Raw genomic sequence first — 23,389 nt, 5'->3', positions numbered from 1 at the left:
CGCCTTGAGACCCTTGCGGGTGAGTAGTGCGCTATACAAGTATCAATTTACATTTTTACACCAACAAGAAAGCCGCCTGGTACACCGAAGACCTCCGGACCTCCAAGCGCACCTGTCGGAAGCTGGAGAAGAAATGGCTTCACGACCGAACACTTGACAGCCACACAGCCCACAAGAACGCCACCCGCAGACACCACCAACTCATCAGGACCGCCAAGAGGAGCGCCTTCAAGGACCGCCTGGACAACAACGCACACAACACCAAAGAGCTCTTCAGCATCGTGAAAGAACTCTCCAACCTCAGCTCCAACACCAACGACATTCCACCATCACAAGACCTGTGCGACTCCCTGGCAACCTTCTTTCACCGCAAGATCACCGACATCCACGACAGCTTCAACTCCGACACCCCCGCCCACCGAGACCACCACCACTGCGAACTCCACCCGCACCAGTCGCCTGACAGCCTGGTCCAACGTCAGCGATGAAGACACCATCAAAACCATGAACTCCATCCACTCCGGATCCCCATCCGACCCCTGCCCTCACCACGTCTTCAACAAAGTCAGCACAACCATCGCGCCCCTCCTCCTGAAAACAATCAACATCTCCTTCGACACAGCAACCTTCCCGGAAAGCTAGAAGCACGCCGAGATCAACGCCCTACTGAAGAAACCCAAGGCGAACCCCAAGGACCTCAAGAACTTCCAGCCGATCTCCCTGTTCTCGTTCCCGGCAAAAGTGACAGAGAAGATTGTCAACAAACAGCTAACCCGCTACCTCGAAGACAACAACATCCTGGACCCTTCCCAATCCGGTTTCCACAACAACCACAGCACCGAGACCGCCCCCATCGCCGCCACCGACATCAGGATCCTGATGGACAAAGGAGAAACAGCCGCCCTCATCCTCCTGGACCTATCAGCAGCCTTCGACACGGTCTGCCACCGCACCCTATCAGCACGCCTCCATGACGCCAGAATCCAAGACAAGGCCCTGGCCCGGACCACATCCTTCCTCTCCGGCAGAACCCAGAGTGTCTGCCTCCCAACCTTCCGCTCAAAAACCACGAGATCATCTGCGGCGTCCCACAGGGATCCTCCCTGAGCTCGCGCTGTTCAACATCTACATGGCACCGCTCGCCCACGTCGCACGTCAACATAACCTCAACATCATCTCCTACGCCGACGACACCCAGCTGATCATATCCCTCACCGAAGACCCCCACACCGCCAAAGCCAACCTCCACAGGGGAATGAAGGCCGTCACCGACTGGATGAAGGACAGCAGACTGAAGCTAAATTCAGACAAGGCGGAGGTCCTTATCCTCGGACCCACCCCATCAGCCTGGGACGACTCCTGGTGGCCCACATCGCTAGGCACAGCCCCGGAACCCACCGACCACGCACGCAACCTGGGGTTCATCCTCGACTCCGCCCTATCCATGACCAACCAACTCAACGCCGTCTCCGCGTCCTGCTTCAACACCCTCCGAATGCTCCGCAGGATCTTCAAATGGATCCCTCCCGACACGAGAAAAACCGTCACCCAGGCCCTCATTGCCAGCAGACTCGACTACGGGAATACCCTCTACTCAGGAACAACAATCAAGCTCCTGAGACGACTACAACGAATCCAGAACGCCTCGGCATGACTGATCCTCGACGTCCCCCGACGCAGCCACATCACACCCCACCTCAGAGGCCTACATTGGCTCCCCGTCAACAAGAGGATCACCTTCAAACTCCTCATCCACGCACACAAAGCACTACACAACACCGGACCAACATACCTCAACGACTGCCTCAGCTTCCACACCCCCACCCGCAGCCTCCGCTCTGCCAACCTCGCCCTTGCCACAGTTCCTCGTATCCGAAAAACCACCGCCGGCTGCAAATCCTTCTCCTACCTCGTCGCCAAGGCCTGGAACGCTCTCCATACGACAGACCCTGGACCTGCTGGCCTTCAGAAGACTTCTCAAGACCTGGCTCTTCGATCAGTAGCAGCCCCCCCCCCAGCACCTTGAGACCCTCACGGGATTGTAGCACGCTTTAAAAATGCAATGATTGATTGATTGATTGAGGTGTCAGATGTGACTTGGCTATTCCAAAATTGTTATTCTTTTTTTAACCATGCTGTCCCATGATCCACTTTCAGCTATGCTTTAGTCATTGGACAGATGGCCTCACATTTTACACTAAAATGATCTGATATAGAGAGGATTTTGGGAGGACGCAACAACTGTGAGGTGTCCAGGTCCAGTCGCTGCAAAGCAAGGCTCAAACCATCACCACATCTGATGATCTGTATGAGGATGTTGTTGTGATATGCAGTGTTTGATTTTTGCCAAAACATTTCATTGAGCAACCCTACTTTGATCTCATACATAATAAAGTAACTTGTCTTTTTCTGCTATTGTTTTCAATGGATCTACTGACCTTATGGTAAGCACTGGCATTAAGAATACTGTTTCATGTGTTAAGTGCTCCTACACCAGGTTGTTTGCTGTACATCACCTCCTTCCTTGGGGACTCTTGCTCTCCTGGTGCAGGATCCTGGCTGCCCCTTGTTGGACTGGGCTCAGACTCCTGGTAGGGACCTCTACCAGAGATATATAGTTTGTTTGGCTGTGTGCCTCCTAGACTATCTGCAACAACTAGACCATTAACCTAAGGGCTAGTTCTGGCATAGGACAACATGAGTTAAATATGATGGCATGGTTAGAAGGAAAAAGGATGCCCACCCACTGTAACTATATCAAACTCCATACTGACTTCAGATCCCACCTGAATCAATCCTCAACGTTGCTCTTCATCACCTCTTCAGATTCCTCTGACCTACCAGGAAGGCTGACAGTTTCTCCCATTAAATTAATGTATGCCATGAATTGGCCTTTAATTGTTGTAATGCTGGAATGTAACAGTGCTTGATCCTGGCATGGGATTCAAAGCCTTCAACTGCATTAATCACAGATGAGTGTGGGCTGGCGACATCTCTCACACAGATACTGGGTAGGTAGATTATATGCAAGGCTCCCAGTTTTTTACAGATAAATACAGATAGAAAACAATATGTTTCCTGTCTGTGTTTATTTTTAAAAGCAGTAAAATAATGAAAAGTGTGCTTCTAAAGAGTGACTTTCCAAGCTGTATGTTGTGAATTACTAGACAGCGGATAAGCAGATAGACATCATGGGTTGTAGTGTAGTTCCTATTATCCCAATAGGCTCTGCGCATTGGAATAATACCTCCAATAGTATAGACCTAGACCAGACGTTAACTAGGTCTTCTACTGTCGATATTAGACTTAAAGTTTTGGGTTTGCCAGCTAGCTCAGAGTTCACTAGAAACTTTCTCGAATAGACAAGGAGGAGTTGAACCTCCCTGGATAGACAAGAAGGGATTTAGTTTCTGACAACCATAGAACATGACAACTTTGCTCTCCCCTAATCAAGAGTGTATCTCTAGAGTCGTGTGAAAACAAAAGACAACTTATTTTACTCAGTCAGTACGTGCATTCTTAGTTTCACCAGATTGTAGAGAAAAAGAAGAGACGGGCGTGTTCAATAAAAGATGTTATTTATTGATCAGTCTCTTTTCTCGTACAAGAGAAATGAATCAATATTATTGCAATACTTATGGTTAAGTAAAGTGCATACAATAAAAGCAGAAGTATAAAATAATACTGTAAAAACATTTATATGGTTTCTAAGCCATATGGTGGTTTAAAATGGATAAAATAGATACATACATATAAACATTTGACTAATCGTACTCAACTGGTGCTTCTAACCACGCCTACCCCAGTGTACCTGACCTAAGCCTAATACGTGGGCGGGGATAGAAAGTAGCAGTCTAAGTTAAGTTTGTTTTGCCAAGTGACTGATTCAAGAATTCTCTGCAAGGGGTTATTCAGTTCCGTACCTTGAATGAAGGATGATTGAGGGATGGTATCTCTCATCTTTGGTCTCGATATTCCAGGCTGCCTGCAAGGGCTGCTCGGAAGCGCCGGAGCTGGATTTCTCGGCAGGAGAAAGGCAGCGTCTCGTTCTCAGCGCGTCAGGAAGGCGGGGCAGCTAGTGGGCTTCGCTCTCTGCTGGGCTTCGGCAAGTCTCGCTGCTCCGGTCTCGTCACCACCGCGTGTGTTTGCTTAAGGCAATATCGGTAATATTTATACCTGTAAGGTGCCGAGATTGACGTAAGGATGGACATAGATACGTCAATAAGGATGTCATACGAGCTGCTCGTTAGCGCATTCTTTTACTGAAGTTCTCGGTGAAATCAAAACAATGGCCGCAGGGTTTTTCCCAGGTTGTCATGGGTTTGATTTGTTTTGAGAACTCCGTATGCCTTATCAGGGGCTGGAGGAATATTGCTTGCCTAATTAGATGGCAAGCGTTATGACCTAATCAGATAACGCGCTCCTGTGCCGTGGTCTGGCGTAATCAGATAACGGTTTCTGCATCATGGGATGGCTGCTAGTTAACTCGTTAACCAGAATAGGGTCAGGAATAGGGGGATCGATACAGAACCTATAGGAATACATCACACCCACTCCACGCTAACTATGGCCATATTTACGAATCTAGGCATAGTAAAACATACTGTAGAGTATCGTGTATACCTTACCACCCCAAAATACACATAATGCATTTTTAAATTATGTAACATACGGGGAAAAAAATAGTCATATGTACTATATGCACTGAAGCAGTAGAATAATGCTAAAATAATCACGCATATGTATACATTATTAGTAATTGAATATTAGAATTACACATGAAATGGCTCTTAATACAGAAGAAAAGTTCGAGACCACTTCATCACAGTTCAAAAATATTTATAAACATACCAGCGGGCAGCTAATGTCTATGAAGTTTCTAAAAATAGAAATTAGTTCTCTAAGAATAGTTCTTACTTTAAGCAGAAGAAAAGTGTCCCGTAAAATTTAACAAAAATATTTTGGGGCTGCTAAAAAATTGCTGTCCGTGAACTGGAGGAAAAGTCGATCTTGCTACTTTATCATTAAAGTTGAAAGGCCAAATTCAAGGTGTCGGGAACGCCGTGTGCTAGCTTGCTCAAGAGTCGTTATTTCTGCTCTGGTGAGAACATCATATCATTGAGACTGCTGAAAAAGCTGTCAACAGCTTCCTGTGAGAGTTCCACTAACTCGGAAAAGGATGTAACCATGCATTCATGTGCATGATTGTCTCCATTGACGTTTTGATTAGTATTGCTGACAGAAGGTTGTACCTGATCGATGCTGCTTTCATCTTGATCTTCACTACCCCTTAATCGTAGTGGTGAAGTTTCCACGAATGCCGTCATCAGGATTGGCAGCCGTTGAGGGCAGCACAATGCATGAGCCTTTACCGGACCCAACAATGTTTCTGCATCCATTGGCGCATCCGATTGTAGCGTCAGACAGGTGTCCAACACGCATTCTTCTCCGCACAGCATGCACCTTAATACAGGTAAAACACATCTTTGCCATATCGGCCGAAATTAAAGAAACCAAGTCATGTTCAGGTCTCTAAGCCGGGTTAGTCCCAGGATTTTTGATATCCGGTCCCGGTATCCAATGGCTCGGATTGTTTCTTCCCTTGTCGCAGGTGTTTTGTCTGTGACATGGTTTGCCATAACGAAATATAAGGACTAAGAATAGGATTCCTGCAATTAGTCCCAAAATGAGGGGAACTCCTCCAAAAATCAAATGGACGAAGTCTGGAAAAATACCCAGTATGGCTTTGAATGGTGTTAATGCCATCGAAAATACTGTCTTAAATACATTTGAGACTCCACTGGTATCAGAAATATTTAAGATTTCATTCAGGATTTCTGCGAAATGTATGGGGGAATTAGTTGATAACAATGAGTGAATCTCTGCAGTCGTCCTTGCGACTAGGAGATCATACGTTTCTTTTGATGACGTGAGCCTGGTCGGCGTCTGAAGAAGCACTGTTTTCATTCTGCTTAAAGTATCAACTCGAATAGAAGTAATTTTCAAGTGAGGCCATGCCCTTGCCTCCCTGACTGGAAAGGAGCTGGGGAACAATAAGCGTCCACAGCACATGACCTTCGCAGTCGTACTAACGAGATAAGGAACCCCGGGCAGTAGACTACAACATCTGCGATCCACAATTAGAATGTAACTCCCGTTATAGAGTCTTTTAAAGAATGGTTCTATCTCTGTTGCAGGTGTGCCTAGCTGGTGACATGAAAGGTTATTTGAGTTCCCTTCACAGGCTCCATGCAAACTAATTCCATTACACAGAAGTGTACCGCTTAGTGACATCGCACAATTATTGCCACTAAGAAACACTTTCTGTCCTTTATTACTGACACATGCATGTGAATAGGGCAAGTTCCATGTTGTCTTAATGTACCCTTTTCCCAATTTTTCGTACATGCCAGCCTGTATATATTTTTGGCAGTATTGAAACCTGAAAGTAGATATCGGAATATTAATTATCCCATGTATTATCCATTCAATGACAGGTCGTTCTGACATTGTCAATGGTAATCTCTCGAGTTTCTCAATGCTCAGGATTGTATAATCAGCACCCTTTTGTGCCATACTGATCTGTTTATCAGTAAGGTTAAAGATAGTGAATAGTGACGTTGTGTTGATTAAACGCCAAGGCACATAGCCTGAACGCAGGTTTTGTAACGTCCAGCCAAGCTGTACAATAGAACGCAATTGAGACTGACCGTGTTGTAACAACAGTAAGTCTTGCGATATTATGTCGATTGCTGATGACACAATGCTGTCCAATGAAAAGATTCTGGAGGACAGAGTCATTAACCCATTGTCCACTACAGAAAGCGATTTTTCCAAATTAATACGGTCAATTTCCCGTATACTTTCTGCTGTCTCAATTTGAGTTATCTTCCAGGCCTCGTTGTAAGCTGCATATATAGAGGCTGCTATGAAGCGTTTTTGACGCTGTTTGCGTGGTCCCATAATGAAATCACGCAAGTCAGCACCATCAGTAAGTAAAGTTAGGTGTTGCTTAATTTCTGTCAGTGTGGAAGTTTTTAGCCAATGAAGGCATAGTTTGTCCACACTGTAGGTGGTGATTATCCCTGGGTGTTGTCTTTGGGAATATCTAGGGTCTGGCCTGGTCAATGTGAACCCCTGTGTTTTGTTCAGGAATCTGTCTTGACAGTTATTAGTATCTGTGGGCCAGATTAACCATTGTTTCCAATCAGGATTTGTTCTGTTTTGGTTTAATACATAGTTTACGTCTATCTCTTCATCGCAGAGTTATTGCTGTTCATTGTTGGTTTTGGAATAGACGGTTTATTTAAGTCTTTGATTTTGGCTAATCCAAGACAGGTAGTTTGTTGAATAGTTTCATTCAAGAATATAATTTGTTCTGGGATCATGCAGGCTCTAAACAATGATTCTATACCTTGTACTTGCCATTCTTTTGTACCCCAAACACTTTTTACTTCAACATTTTTGTCCCAATAATCAAAACCAAATGTATTCATTTGTTCAAAAAATGAGTCCGAATATATCAATTTTGTGTTTGTAAGCATGGTTTTTGTTCCTGTCTTATTTGACAATTTGAAATAAAATGTTTCAGCATTACTTGTGTTGAACCCTGAAAAATATGAATATTTGTCATAAACGGTTCTTGAGCTTCCTTTTTGAGGGGTTGCACAATGTTCCCATTGATTATAATTTAAAACATTTCTAGGTTGTGCTGATTTATGTAAAAAATGGTTACCATAGTGGTTGTAGCAGTACATACTATCATAATCAGACGAACCCTGCAAATAATCATGTTTGGTAAATTTAGCAGACATCACTAGATCAGACATCATGTTATTAATACTTTCAAAGTCCCAATCATCAGCAAATGAGTTTGGTTTTATAAAGTCACTCAACGAGATCTTGATTTGGTGTGGATATTTGAGGATCTCTACCGGACCATAAATTTCATAGTCAGTATTGTGCCATGCTACCCCACCCGGTATAGGATTGGCTGTGAAATTGACTGAAGAAAGTTCTCTTTTCTTGACGTGTGAAGACGTGTGTGGCTTGAGGATCAAGTTGATTTTCTGGCTTGCTGTGTCCATTTTAGCATATTTTCCCTCAATGAAGCGTCCCAAACATAGTATCATGATGAGCCAAAGTATCAGGATAAATACACCAAATGACACCCAAAATTCAATCCACGGAGAAATCAGATAGGTTTCTTTCAGCTGTTTCAAAAGTTCCTTAGCTTTATCTTTAAAAGTTTTTGTTGATGGCTGTGTCTTTGATTCACTTAGATCTTCAGAAGAATCTTCAAAGTTGATGAAGTAGCCGGATGCCGTTCTGTCTATTGTTCCAATTGCTTCAGGATTACTGTTTCTTGCAGCTTCAGCATATTCATTTGTTACTTCATTGTAGGTTGGTGTGTCTCTACTAAATGTTTTTATTTGGGTTTTCAGAGGTGTGAGTTCCATTGCATTGTTGCATAGTCCTTGTCGTTGTTCTGTAGGCGTTTCGAATGTGATTAGCCTTTTAGTTAGCACCTCTGTACTTGTAGCAAACCTTGGTGTTCTACTACTTATCGGGAGTCCACTTGGCCTACTGTTTGTTATCGGCCACATGATTGTGGTTTTACCAGGTCGATGGATACAACTCAGTTCTCCTTTTTACCAGCAAGCGGCGGTAGTACAACTGATCTTGTCCCGTTGATGGACAAGACAGGAACTGCTTTTCTGTAAGAAGGCCCAAATTCCTTCTTTACCGCGATCTTTTCTCTGACTAGATCCCCGACTTTTGGAATCCAGACAGGTCTTGCTGGGACAGGTGGTGGTTCTTCAGTGGTTGTTGGCTGCTGTTTCAACTTTATGTTGCTCAGGTCTTTTCTTGTTTCGTTTAAGTCCTGTAAAATAGCCAAACGATCTTTGATATCAAAGCTTTTTTCTTTTACCACTGAAGTCTGACTGTCAAGATCTAAGACTAGCATCCTAGTTCCAAACAGTAATTCGTACGGACTGAATCCCCTCAGAGAATTTCTTGGCAAGTTGTTTAGACTACGTTGGACACTTATTAGATGTTTGACCCACCCAGCTCCCGAACCTAATACCTTTGCTGTTATAGATTGCTTTATGTCACGGTTTTTTCTTTCAACAATTCTGTTTCCCTCGGGATTAAATGGACAAGAATACCGCAATGTAACGCCCATGCTGACCATGGCCTCCTTATAAGCTCTAGAGCTAAAAGCAGGACCCTGGTCCGAATGCAGCATGCCAATTGCGTATGTGCCGATAAAGACTCGCAAATCTTTTATAACAGTTCTGGCGTCAGCCGTTCGCTGGGGCCACATCCATATGAATCTCGTGCATGAATCCACTGCGACCAAGATATATTTATAGTTACCATCCCTTTGTAAGGGACCACAGTGGTCCAGGTAAACACAGGCTAATGGTTTATCCGAGATTAAAAGGGGCGTCTGTGCTGGTCGTCTCACTGTTGATACTTTAATTTTTTGACATATTTCACATTCTAGAACATAGTTCCTGGTTTGTCTTCTCATTTGTGGCCACCAGTATCTCTGTTTTAATAACGATACTGTGGCTGAGACGCCAGCATGTACAGAAGCAAGTCCTTCGTGTGCCGCTATGATGAGTCCTAACCTATGTTCCATGTTTGGAATTACTCTATCCCCCACTCCAGGGATTCGAGCAAATGGAACGTTATTTGCATCAGTTATGTATGAGTACTTTACTGGAAAGCCTTTCGGGAGTGTTTCTATCGCATCTTTTACTGTAGCGCTGACAGCTTGTAATATATCGCTGTCTATTTTTGTTTTTGACCGAGTGATGGCAGCTACGGAAGCCGTTTGCACAGCTGCCTTCGCGGCCTCATCAGCCAATGAATTCCCTGCAACGTGAACGCCATCACGTTGATGACTCAGTGTATGTATCACGTGAGTCTTTGGTAGTTCCTTTTGTAAAAGAACTACTTGTTCCCAAAGCATTTTATGCTTGATTGTGCCTCCTTTTGCATCCTTAAAACCATTCTGAAGCCAGATCTGTAAGTATTCATTGTAAGACTGAACGCAATAATACGAATCACACACTATGAGTGTGGGGAATTCTCGATCGGTATTTTCAAGCGCCATCTTGAATGCTAGTAGTTCTGCTCGCTGAGCTGTACAATCTCCTAGAGATTGTGTTTTAGTGACCGCTGGTTTGAATTTCCCATCGTGCCAGCGACCTTTTACAATCGCACACGCAGCACTGTAAGCTTGTTTACCTCCTACTGCGGGTTGTGCTGATCTGTCTGTATATATTATACAGCCGTAATGCTCTAGAGGCAGAATTTCGGTCGGCGTCGGACATTCGAATTCGTATTGGAGAAACTCTTGTGTTTTTAAGTTAGGATCAAATTCGTATGCCACGTCTGTTGCAGCAAGAGAATTAGCCCATTGTATCCATCTCGGATGGAGCGCTTTAGCATTCGGTATGCTTGCTTTTGTTACAGCCTCTAGGGCTGGTATCGGTGTAACGATTATTATTCGTTTACCTTGTGAAAGGGCTCGTTCTTTTGCTATAGCTGTCTGTGTTGCAGTAAGAATTTTTTCCGTTGGGCTAAATTTCATTTCAGCTTTAGTGTACAAGTGCGATTTGAATGCAATTGGTACCTTTTCTCCCTCGTTAGAGGTCAGGTATGTGAATCCGCATCTCCCTGGGATGACTCGAATCACAAGGTTGCGTGTGTTATCACGTGTTTCTAATTTTGTTTTAATTAACATATCTGTTTGTAAGGATCTCAGAATTTCTGTGTGTTTTTGAGTCCAATTTGATTTTTTAAAATCTGGTTTTATTAGATCATAAAGGGGTTTGACCCTTTCTGCGTAATTTGCAATGTATGTTCTTCCGAAATTTAGGAAGCCTAGAATTGACTGTAGGTTTTTTAGTGTTCTAGGTGCTTGGAGTACGGCACATTTCTCTAGGAAATTGTCAGCCAGGCTTTTGCCTTCACTTGATAATTCATATCCTAAGAACAGGACTGTTAGATGGGCAATTCTAGATTTTTTAAAGTTGAATTTGTAACCCTCTGCTGCGAACCCAAGTATTATGGTGTTCACTCTCTTCAAGTGAGTATCCAAGTCATCATCTGTTAGGTATATGTCATCGACATAAGATAATGCTTCGTCATCATATGTTTGTAGTAACTCTGTTACCCTCGCTGAGAATACTCCTGGGGTAACCGACAGAATTCTTTTTGAGCGCCATTTATTGAGAACGCTGATAAGTATCTGCTCTCTGGTGCTATATTTTGACAAAAGAATCCATTAGAGATGTCTAATGTTGTTTTATATTTTTTGCGCACTATGTTATTCATTAGTGCAGCACTATGCGAGTTTTGTACTGCAAAAGTTTTGCAACACGAGTTAAGGTGTCTGTAATCCAAAACTAGACGATATGAATTGTCTGGTTTGGAGACAGGAAACAAAGGGTTGTTCATTTGTGAGGTGCAAGTTTCAATCACCCCCTGGTATTCTAGTTGATCTAGAATTTCTTTTACCTGTTTTTTAGCTTCTTGCTTGATTGGATACTGCCTTTGTGCAGTAGGTTGTGATTTTAACTGGATTTTGTGAGGAGAGTCCTCATCCCATCCTACATGATTTTTATATAGAGCAGGAGCTTGAGCTACTGCCCACTTTCTTGCAAGTGTATATTTTTTATGAATTGGAATATGATTTGAGAAGGCAGGCATAATTATTTCTTCGCCATGTGGGCACTCCCTGACGAACTCTGGTGGCCAATCTTTTTCAGCTAGAAGGATGTCATAGCCCTCAGAGAGATTATCCCAAAAAAGGCCCCTTATTTTCCTAGTCTTATCCCCTTCTATACGTAAAGTTATTTCATATCTTTTGTGAGGTTTGCTAACTCTGGTGTCTGCAGTTTCCACCTGAATGTATTCATTCGTGTCCACTGTCTCCAGATGATTCATAAGGACTTTGCGTGCTATGCTCACTTCTGCTGCGCTGTCTAGCATTGTCTGAGCCCACTCTCCGTTTTTCAGCTGTGTCCTCAGTATTCTCGGCATTGTTGAATACTTTAATACTGGCTACCTTCTTTTTTGGAAACTGTAATTTTTTATTTGGATGAGCAGGTTCCTTGTCTTTGGACTTGACGTGCCCTTCCATGGGTTCCGATCGTCCTCTTCTTTCCGATTTCTGCGAGGAAGTCTGAAAAGATTGAGAGGGACGTGTATCAAAATCTTGATATCTATCCGGTTTCTTTATGTTATCCCTATTTCTAAGGTTGTATTTTTTCAAAGAGGGCTCCCTTTGGGGAGACTTGGGTCCTTGGTCCGGAGATCTTTCTCTCCGCCGAGGAGACCTTCCTCTGGACTGGAATCTCTTTTCTTTTGGATTGGATTGTTTGTTTCCATCCCAGTTCTTCTTTTGACTGTTTAGATTATTTTTAATAAATATTTTTTCAGGACTTTCAATTAGTTGGGGCTTTACTGGTATTCCACCCAAACTATCTCTACCTAGTTCTTCATAGGATTTTTCTATAATTCTGGCAATTTCAGCTGGTTGGTCTGCTATATCTGTCTCTTTTAACCTCTGGCGGATCGCCACATTCGCTGCTTCTCCTTTTATGTTGGCTAGTAATATTGCCGAGACCTGCTTGAAGTCTTTTAGTAATCTCATACCAAGAGTTAAAGCGGGTTCTGGACCGTATTCGTCTTGAATTTGTTTTAGCACATCTGGCATTACTGACATGGATGGAACTCCATGTGTTTTTGTGTAAATGGAAGCAAAGACTGTACCCCAAGTGTCACAGTCCTCCACGTGTGGTGCGATTCCCATTGGAAGACAGATAGTCAGAATCCTGTGTTTATCCACAGGGGTGGTGTCTGGAAACACCGCCTCTATTTGGGTAATTTTTTGTGCTAACCAGAATGGTATTTGTTCCCGTTTAGCTGGTACTTTACCTAGGCAGGACTGTATGTTCTGTGGTGTAATTTTATTTGTGTTCCCCTGATGAGGGGTCAGCTGTGGGATTTTAACTACAGGTTGGATGGTTGAAGTCCGCATTATATATTGGACTAGTTGTCTATATATTTTAATTAATTGTTTTAGTTGTACTAAAACATCTGCTGCAGACATTCTTTCGATGTCTGGATGTGGTGTGTATCCGGCTAGGACCGGCCACGTTGCTCCTGGTCTACCTAGTGGACCGAGCCTGGTGATGTGATTATTATGTTTTAGGGTGCCATTAAACAAGAGCAGATGCTCTTGGAATTTGAGTGGTACTTCCACTTCCTCGAAAGGAGTGTAGGTATCCGGAGGTTCCTCTATTTTATAACAGTGGAACTCCTTTGTTACAGCATTTGCTGCTGGAAAGTTTATCCATGAATAGAATACCTCTGTCTGCCGATATTCGTGTGCCTCAATTACGAATATGACTGTACCACCTCTTGGTGTCAGTCCATTTTCTATAAGTTTTAACGTTATAGATCTTCTTATGTTGACCGGGATGAGTATTATATCCGGGTCTGCTTCTTGCATAGTATTATCAGCTGCTACTCTAGCTCTCTCTCTTTCATCATCACTGTCTGGCATTTTACTGTCAGGATGGTTATTCTGTTTGTTTGCAGATCAGGTTTCTTATGGAAACAAAGATGAGATGCACAATATTTTGGAACAGTGTATCCTTCAACGTTGATTAAACCAAGAACCATACATAGGAGTTCCCTCCTGCGAGGTTTGGCGGATTTTACCTCTCACCCACTCCAGACGTCTTTGGAGTATTATGGGAAAAAGGGGTCTGAGTGAAAAAGCACGACTGAGTTACTCTAAAGTCTTGCGTTAGTTTTATCGCCTATCCAAACACGTTGGGCGCCATGTAGTGTAGTTCCTATTATCCCAATAGGCCCTGCGCATTGGAATAATACCTCCAATAGTATAGACCTAGACCAGACGTTAACTAGGTCTTCTACTGTCGATATTAGACTTAAAGTTTTGGGTTTGCCAGCTAGCTCAGAGTTCACTAGAAACTTTCTCGAATAGACAAGGAGGAGTTGAACCTCCCTGGATAGACAAGAAGGGATTTAGTTTCTGACAACCATAGAACATGACAACTTTGCTCTCCCCTAATCAAGAGTGTATCTCTAGAGTCGTGTGAAAACAAAAGACAACTTATTTTACTCAGTCAGTACGTGCATTCTTAGTTTCACCAGATTGTAGAGAAAAAGAAGAGACGGGCGTGTTCAATAAAAGATGTTATTTATTGATCAGTCTCTTTTCTCGTACAAGAGAAATGAATCGATATTATTGCAATACTTATGGTTAAGTAAAGTGCATACAATAAAAGCAGAAGTATAAAATAATACTGTAAAAACATTTATATGGTTTCTAAGCCATATGGTGGTTTAAAATGGATAAAATAGATACATACATATAAACATTTGACTAATCGTACTCAACTGGTGCTTCTAACCACGCCTACCCCAGTGTACCTGACCTAAGCCTAATACGTGGGCGGGGATAGAAAGTAGCAGTCTAAGTTAAGTTTGTTTTGCCAAGTGACTGATTCAAGAATTCTCTGCAAGGGGTTATTCAGTTCCGTACCTTGAATGAAGGATGATTGAGGGATGGTATCTCTCATCTTTGGTCTCGATATTCCAGGCTGCCTGCAAGGGCTGCTCGGAAGCGCCGGAGCTGGATTTCTCGGCAGGAGAAAGGCAGCGTCTCGTTCTCAGCGCGTCAGGAAGGCGGAGCAGCTAGTGGGCTTCGGCAAGTCTCGCTGCTCCGGTCTCGTCACCACCGCGTGTGTTTGCTTAAGGCAATATCCGTAATATTTATACCTGTAAGGTGCCGAGATTGACGTAAGGATGGACATAGATACGTCAATAAGGATGTCATACGAGCTGGTCGTTAGCGCATTCTTTTACTGAAGTTCTCGGTGAAATCAAAACAATGGCCGCAGGGTTTTTCCCAGGTTGTCATAGGTTTGATTTGTTTTGAGAACTCCGTATGCCTTATCAGGGGCTGGAGGAATATTGCTTGCCTAATTAGATGGCAAGCGTTATGACCTAATCAGATAACGCGCTCCTGTGCCGTGGTCTGGCGTAATCAGATAACGGTTTCTGCATCATGGGATGGCTTCTAGTTAACTCGTTAACCAGAATAGGGTCAGGAATAGGGGGATCGATACAGAACCTATAGGAATACATCACAGGGTAGTTAAAAACAGATTAAAATATCTTTGGATAGAGGGATATGTTAAAATATATTTGCAGTAAATTGCTAATATTTACCTGTGGGTGTCGTGTTTTGCTATATTTGATTGCTGAATTTGCTAAAACGTGAACGGTATCAAAGTATGAGTACACTTGTATCAGTTAAATAAATGTGGAAATGTACCGTTTTTGACTCTACTTATTTATAAACCACAAAATAAATATGGATAAATATTAATAAGACGGCCAAAAAATAAATATGGATAAGTACAGGCGGAAAGGTGAAAAAAAAATACCATAAACCCGGGAGCCGTAATTATAAGTCTTGATGTCCACGTAAGGATTTTAAATGGCAAACTTCCTTTCTTGCTTGACTTTAACTTAACCTCAGTAAGTTATAACAAAATGAACCAAAAGTGATTTTGCGTTGTATTTTGTTCTTATCTAAAGAGTTCTGACACCCATTTGGGTTAATTTATTTCTATATAAAACTACAAAAATCAAAATAAGTATATTAGTGTCTTTTGTGGTGTATCTGGTAGGTGTTATGGTAATTTTTGCCTTTTCACTTTTGGCCATTTGTATTTAGTGGTATTTATTGTGCAAGGCTGCGTTCCAAAACCCTGCTGTACTTCTTCTGTTGCGAAGTTGGCATCAAAATGCTGTCATCAGCATTGACATGCATAAACAAAAAAATTGCTCAGAGACAGTGCTCAGAAAAAGAGCGTTTCAATTGTGTGGACGTGGTGCAAAGAGCGCTGGACCAGAAGGAAAAGGAGTCTATCAAAGAGTATGCAGAACAGTGGGCCCTTCTACAGTGAGTAGGTTTGGTGTGTAGGCTAAAAGCCATTGAGACAGACATGAAGAATAAAATGCCTTGACATGAGGGACAGCAAGAATGAAACGTCAGGGCAGGAATAGGCCAATATTGGGTCACAAAAAATAGGAAATACTTAACATCATTAAGACTAGGCATGAACAAACAAACTGAAATGCTAAACTAGAAAGAGAGGAAAGGAGCAAAATATTTTTGTACAGTAATGATACTGGAAGAATAAAAATACATTTCTTCTTTAACAGCACAGGGTATGCCCGTACATAAATCATAATAAACTGCATAACTATAAGCATACTGGATTTTTCTAGCACCCAGTAATATGCAGGCTGTCTCACTACTGGCCAAGTAATGTTGTCTGGTCTCTTAGACATTTCAGAAACGTGCACATTCTTGGGCACTGGAAAAAAATTGGATTGGAACAAAAAATAATTAAGGTAAATCCTTGAATCTTGAAGACATACTTACCCATTCCCCATGAACAGCCACCATCATTGCTTGGGCCACTTTCAGGCTTTGCTGTTTCCATCTCTTCCTCCGGTGGATCAGCATCAAAGTCATCCCCTAACATCTTCTCCTGGAGACTCCGCTGTCGCTGGCGGGCTTCGATAAGCTGTGTCACGGACAGCTCAGACTCCGACTCCTGATCGTCTTCGGGGCCCTGCAAGGACAGTGGCAGTCACCAGTTACCCTTATCAATATGATGCTCTGATCCATAGTACTGAATCATTCTTTGCCTCACCTCCACAGGAATGAGACACGCTTCATGAAGACATTCTGGAGCAAAATGCCTGAAATATAATCTTGTTGAAAGACCAGTGGCTCCTATCATTCTTCTCTGCTAACAGAATTCAGCAGCAAAGTACAACCAAGAAACCTTCTGTAAAAGAGCAGTTTTGATAAGCATGGGACTTGACCCTGGGGGACTCCGGTAACACGGCCCCAGGTAGGGAAAATAATCGCTCCATAATACTGGATTTTGTAAAGCGCAACAGCTCCACCGAATCGGTATCAAAACCAGGAGGTCGCTCTGCTGGTTATACTTCCGACCCAGCAGGGTCCATAACCTTTAGATGTAAACTTTCAGGGAAGTGACGTCCACACCCTGCAATCAGTTGCGGACGTTCAATACGACGAATCTCGATTAAATGTAGGTACCGTGTAGGACACTTTAAAAACGTTCAATTCTCTAAATGGGTTTAGGAGGTGTAGTCATCGCGGCTTCTCTGCACTCACGCACGCAAGACACTCCGACAGAAACTTTGGTGTCTTTATTGAGTTCTTACTCGACTCCTGATGACTACACCTCCTAAACCCATTTAGAGAATTGAACGTTTAGGTTATGGGCCCTGCTGGGTCGGAAGTATAACCAGCAGAGCGACCTCCTGGTTTTGACACAGCCACGGATAGCCCTGAGGATTCGCATAGGCGATGAAACATGTGTCGGCTGGCTGTCTAACACAATAAAGGATTGCATCAGACTACTCTCCCATTGGAGAACCCTACAATTTTCTGTTGCTTTGTTTTTTCTGTACTTTGTCTTATGATTGTTACACAACGTTTGATTAACTTTATGTGAGTGCATAGGGTACTCTTGTTATTTCCTTGGTTGGTAGTTTTCTCTACTAACTGCGGAGTGGTTCCAAAGGTTTCCCACTCACCCAGTTTCACCACTTTCACATAGCACGCTTTACATTGATGCATTCACAGATGGTAGTGCACCCTTAGCGATTCTGACATCTAAAACCTTTCAGGATTTGTTTATATCCTGGGAATGTGCAGATCTAAGAGACTCTGAAATGGTTTTCCCAATTTAGCTTTTGACATTGCCATTACCCCACTAATGCCCGCAATTAACCCACCATTCGAGCTGGGTTGTCAATGGAGTGGACATCAGGGGCTGTATTACTGGAGTGCCCTGGGGGCACAATGAGCATTTTCGCCCACTTTGTGCGCCCCAGGGCCCTTTGGTATTACAGAAGGGACCAGAGATGCTTGCGCCTCCCCTACTGTACTAATGATAGCGCAGGTGCACATAAAGTGCTAGAGCCATCATCAGAGGGCGTTCCCTCATTTGCAGGCGGGCATTGCCCCATGCAAAGGGGGGTATCCCTTTGCCTCTGTACTGTATTACAGACGCGGGTGCAGAGGCCAAGAAGCTGTCAGGAGGTGCGCTGTCAGTGCGCCTCCCGATGGCAGCTCTCCGAAGGGGGGAAAGGGGCTTCATGGACTCCCCAGACATTCCCTTGCAGGCGGGTGCACTCACTCACTATACCCACCTGCAAGGGGATCTCTCATCCCCTTTAAAAGTGCAGGCGGGTTGTCACCTGCACAGAGAAACACAGAGCGGATTTTTTTTTTCACTGGAATGCGCTGCCCCCAGGGCATCCTGAGTTGTGGCTGCCCTGGTGGGTAGCGCATTCACTATAATGCGGTACATTATCCTGGTGAGCTCTGAATGCACCTTTTGAAAGGTGTGCGCAGCACTAACCAGGAAAATGCGCCACACCCGTAATACGACTCCAGATTTCTGACACACATCTGCTGAGAGACGATGGAGACTTCCACAAAGGGTCAAACCCTTTCAGGAAAAAGGAGCTCAGGCTTTATTGTTGAATCCTGCAGGGTTAAAGATTGTATATAACAAAATAAACGTGCATGTTTAGCTCAGAGATTAAGGCTAAGGAGTATCTAGACAATTTGTGGGGGGTGAAAAAGCCCTATAAAATGAGGAGGGAAGGTAAATTGTCATCTGTGGCGATCTGTTTGTTAAAACTTGGTAAGACAGGTGGTTTGGATGGTCCAGGCTAGAGAGGTCCATTTCTTAACCTCCGCCATGGAAGTGATGGTAGCCCATACTTTTGGTTATGGCTAACTTATGTATCGTATTATGTCGATAATTCATGTGTAAAAAACATCCGATAACAGAATTAGCGACCTGGCTGACCCGGATTATTTTGTATGGCGATCTCATTTGTCATATGGTGGTAATTTCGACCTCCATGGAGTTAAATGGGGGTCGAAAGCTGAAAGTGTGTCGAGCTGTCAAATGCTTGGTGGAGTTGCATGGGCTAAGAGATGCATGGCAGATTTAAATAGCCCAGAACCTGGTTTTACCTATTTTTCTTTCCCGCACCAAAAGTGTGTTTGCTTGGCTTACTTCTTGGTATCTGCCTGTCTATTGGCTAAAGCCTAGCTTAGTAAACTCCCCCAGGTTTCCTTGGACCATAATCGTTTGCTACTCAAACTGTGCCTCTTTGAAATGATGTACCTGCAGTGCCAGTGGATATTTAATAGGGCATTACTTCTGAATCTCGAATATGTTAATCTTATAACGGTGTGGTTGATGGACTGTCTAAACATCAATAAGGGCAGTGCTCCAATCGGGGTGGTATGGGACTCAATAAAAGCAGGGATCAGGGGCAAAACATTTAGTGTTTTCTTATATAGCCAGAAGGACAAAAGTAATAAAATCAAAACAAAATATGAGGACCTTACCAGCCTAGAATCATTCCATGCGAGGCAATATATAGAGGGCAAGTGGATCATGAAAGTCTATTAAAAATTGATGCTGTAAAGAAAGATATTAATCGCACACATGTCAGAAAATGCTGAGATATATTAGGTACGATAATTTTGAGAGAGAGTTACAAATACAGTGATACAGAAGAGAAGCGACTGACTCTCAAAATCAGGCAAAAGATGTTCTGAATGGGATTAATGCAGTCTAAGATAAATCTGGCAAGGCGGTTAATACTCTCGGAGACATTGCTAGAGTTTTGGGGGAATAATAAAAAAACTCAGTATCAGGAAAATCATTTTCCCACTACGGATCAAATCAACAATATTTGGGGCAAGTGAACAGGGATACTTTAGAGGAGAAAGATATGGCGGATCTAAACATACTGCTTACTATAGAGTTAGTTAAGAGGCACTGGACTCCATTGCATCTGGGAAAGCCGCTTGTGCAGATAAGACCCCTCTGGAAATGTCATCACACCTTTTGTCCGTGCTATATCCTGACAAGGTGGTTACATTTTTGGAGGCACAGAGTGGCAGGGCTGCTCAGGAGTCCTGGCCAACAACAAATGTAGTGGTCTTTAAATACAAAAAAAGAGAGAGAGACACTGTTGAGCCCAGGGTCTTATAGGTCAGTTACACTCCTGAATAGCAACAATAAGATCTATTCTAAAGTGCTGGTATCTTGGCTAGGCAGGGTCATTAACACACGGACGATATCAAGGGTCTTGTGTAGTAATTCACTATGGTCGGTACCAATTTGTAGTATCCAGACTCACACATACCAAGGGGTTATCAAAGAGGTCACATAGGAGAGAAAAATGAAAGATCAAAGATTAAGACAAGAAACCCATCAGCCCGCTCATTGGCGGAACTTCATCATCTGGGTTTTAGTGGAAAGATGGTATCCGCTAGACACTTCCTCAGAAGAATTCTTGAGGATTGCTAGAGTCGGATCAGCAAGTCTAACCATCAACACAAAGATGAGAGTTTATAGGCTGAAGGGGCTAGTTGCAGTGCTCAAAAAGTGTGAAAAGTGAACAGATATAGTGATCTAAAAATACCTGTTTTGATGTCTAAGAAAACTTTATTAGATGCGACCATCAAAACGGCATGTTTAAAAACAGAGTGAAAATAGTATATAAAGAATTACTATTCATCATGGATTGAAGTTGGTCAACATGTTTCAGCCCCACGGGCTTTCATCAGGACCTATGATGTACACTACTGCAACACTTACCACTTGACGTGGTGATGAATATAGATTATGTAGACCTACCAGTTGGGAAGTAGTCTCATATCTTAATTTTCAAACCTCTCCTATGAAACAGGAAACAGAAGAAAAAAGCACATAACAAAGCAGATATCAGACATGATAGAATCGCTTATGGTGTGTTTATACTAAATGTCTCCATCATATATTCCACTCACCCATTTTTATAGGGGGGGGAACCTCACCTCGCCTGGCGCTCGCTCAGGACAAAAGAGGCCACGCACTGGAACAGTCAAAACAAAAACAGAAAACGCTGCACGTGACATGAAATGATGCCAGGATGTAGCATACAATGGCTCAAAAATTAGAACTCAAGGCAGAGAAGCAGGTCCTAGGCTCCGATGACCCAAGGACTACATCAATACAACAGATCTCAGCATGCTTAAAATTGGTTACTAATCATGAAGAGAAATGGGTGTGAGTGTATAATACATCACACTTCACTCAAAAGATCATTAGTTGTAAGCTATTATTTGAAAAACGAGGTGTGTATCAACTGCACGATCTATGAAAGTCTAGACCTGCAATGTAGCACACCTCTGGGGTTTGGAATGAGACCCACCACTCAGAAACGTAAGCACCGTTATGCATAATGGCCCTCTAGTAACCCAGTTTATACAACCACACACAGCCCGCACTCACCTGTCCGTCGTTACCTCGGTCTGGCATCTGAGCCGAGGGGAAGGTGGCGAGGCTGTGTGTAGCTGCAGATTATAATACTCGAAAGCGGACCCCATCTTTAGGGGATGGCTCCCTCTCTGGTCCGCTTTCGAGTATTATAATCTGCAGCCACACACAGACTCGCCACCTTCCCCTCGGCTCAGATGCCAGACTGAGGTAACGACGGACAGGTGAGTGCGGGCTGTGTGTGGTTGTATAAACTGGGTTACTAGAGGGCCATTATCCATAACGGTGCTTACGTTTCTGAGTGGTGGTTCTCATTCCAACCCCCAGAGGTGTGCTACATTGCAGGTCTAGACTTTCATAGATCGTGCAGTTGATACACACCTCGTTTTTCAAATATTAGCTTACAACTAATGATCTTTTGAGTGATGTGTGATGTATTATACACTCACACCCATTTCTCTTCATGATTAGTAACCAATTTTAAGCATGCTGAGATCTGTTGTATTGATGTAGTCCATGGGTCATCGGAGCCTAGGACCTGCTTCTCTGCCTTGAGTTCTAATTTTTGAGCCATTGTATGCTACATCCTGGCATCATTTCATGTCACATACAGCGTTTTCTGTTTTTGTTTTGACTGTTCCAGTGCGTGGCCTCTTTTGTCCTGAGCGAGCGCCAGGCGAGGTGAGGTTTTCCCCCCCTATAAAAATGGGTGAGTGGAATATATGATGGAGACATTTAGTATAAACACACCATAAGCGATTCTATCATGTCTGATATCTGCTTTATGTGCTTTTTTCTTCTGTTTCCTGTTTCATAGGAGAGGTTTGAAAATTAAGATATGAGACTACTTCCCAACTGGTAGGTCTACATAATCTATATTCATCACCACGTCAAGTGGTAAGTGTTGCAGTAGTGTACATCATAGGTCCTGATGAAAGCCCGTGGGGCTGAAACATGTTGACCAACTTCAATCCATGATGAATAGTAATTCTTTATATACTATTTTCACTCTGTTTTTAAACATGCCGTTTTGATGGTCGCATCTAATAAAGTTTTCTTAGACATCAAAACAGGTATTTTTAGATCACTATATCTGTTCACTTTTCACACTTTTTGAGCACTGCAACTAGCCCCTTCAGCCTATAAACTCTCATCTTTGTGTTGATGGTTAGACTTGCTGATCCGACTCTAGCAATCCTCAAGAATTCTTCTGAGGAAGTGTCTAGCGGATACCATCTTTCCACTAAAACCCAGATGATGAAGTTCCGTCAATGAGCGGGCTGATGGGTATCTTGTCTTAATCTTTGATCTTTCATTTTTCTCTCCTATGTGACCTCTTTGATAACCCCTTGGTATGTGTGAGTCTGGATACTACAAATTGGTACCGACCATAGTGAATTACTACACAAGACCCTTGATATCTTCCGTGTGTTAATATATTGTTTAGTTGGGGGACAAGATACAAGCTGGCCTATAAATACTAATTCCCCTTGGGCCCCTTTCATACATTTTTTGTTTCTGATAGGCAAGGGTCATTGCCAAATTGGTCTCTACATGTCAACAGTGTTTTCTGCCAGGGTGTAGTACGGCAGACCGGGTATGAAGGGCTGTTACGTAGTTTAACATAACCAAGACTCGGAGGACCCATATGGCATTGATCCTGTTCGATGTTGAGAAGCCCATTGATTGCGTCACATGGAAATACCTTTGGGAAGCATTAGAGACGTTTGGGGTCGGGCCTGGTTTTTGAACTGCTATTCGCAGAATGTGCCATAATTTGACAGAAAAATGACAGCTAATGGGTATTGTGTTGAATAATATAAAGATCACTCAGGGAATTGGATTGGATGAGCCTGTTCTCCTCTACCATTTGAGCTATATATCGACCGCTGTTTTTGTGCTAACTTTCAATGATCGTACTATAACTC

The 23,389-nt window shown here is 43.1% G+C and overlaps 1 protein-coding gene across 1 annotated transcript in view; it reads right to left on the bottom strand.

Annotated features, from left to right (window-relative positions):
• Positions 1-23,389, bottom strand: part of SLC4A1AP (solute carrier family 4 member 1 adaptor protein) — a 119,138-nt gene that overhangs the window by 86,430 nt on the left and 9,319 nt on the right. Inside the window, exon 2 of the mRNA XM_078647497.1 lies at positions 16,511-16,703. Coding sequence (XP_078503623.1) covers positions 16,511-16,703 — 193 coding nt within the window. The remainder of the gene's footprint in view (positions 1-16,510; positions 16,704-23,389) is intronic.

This window comes from Lissotriton helveticus, chromosome 6 (assembly GCF_964261635.1).
Source record: "Lissotriton helveticus chromosome 6, aLisHel1.1, whole genome shotgun sequence".
Classification (NCBI taxonomy): Eukaryota; Metazoa; Chordata; class Amphibia; order Caudata; family Salamandridae; genus Lissotriton; species Lissotriton helveticus.
Note: the sequence above shows the minus strand (reverse complement) of the source record. Positions and strands in the feature narration are given on the sequence as shown.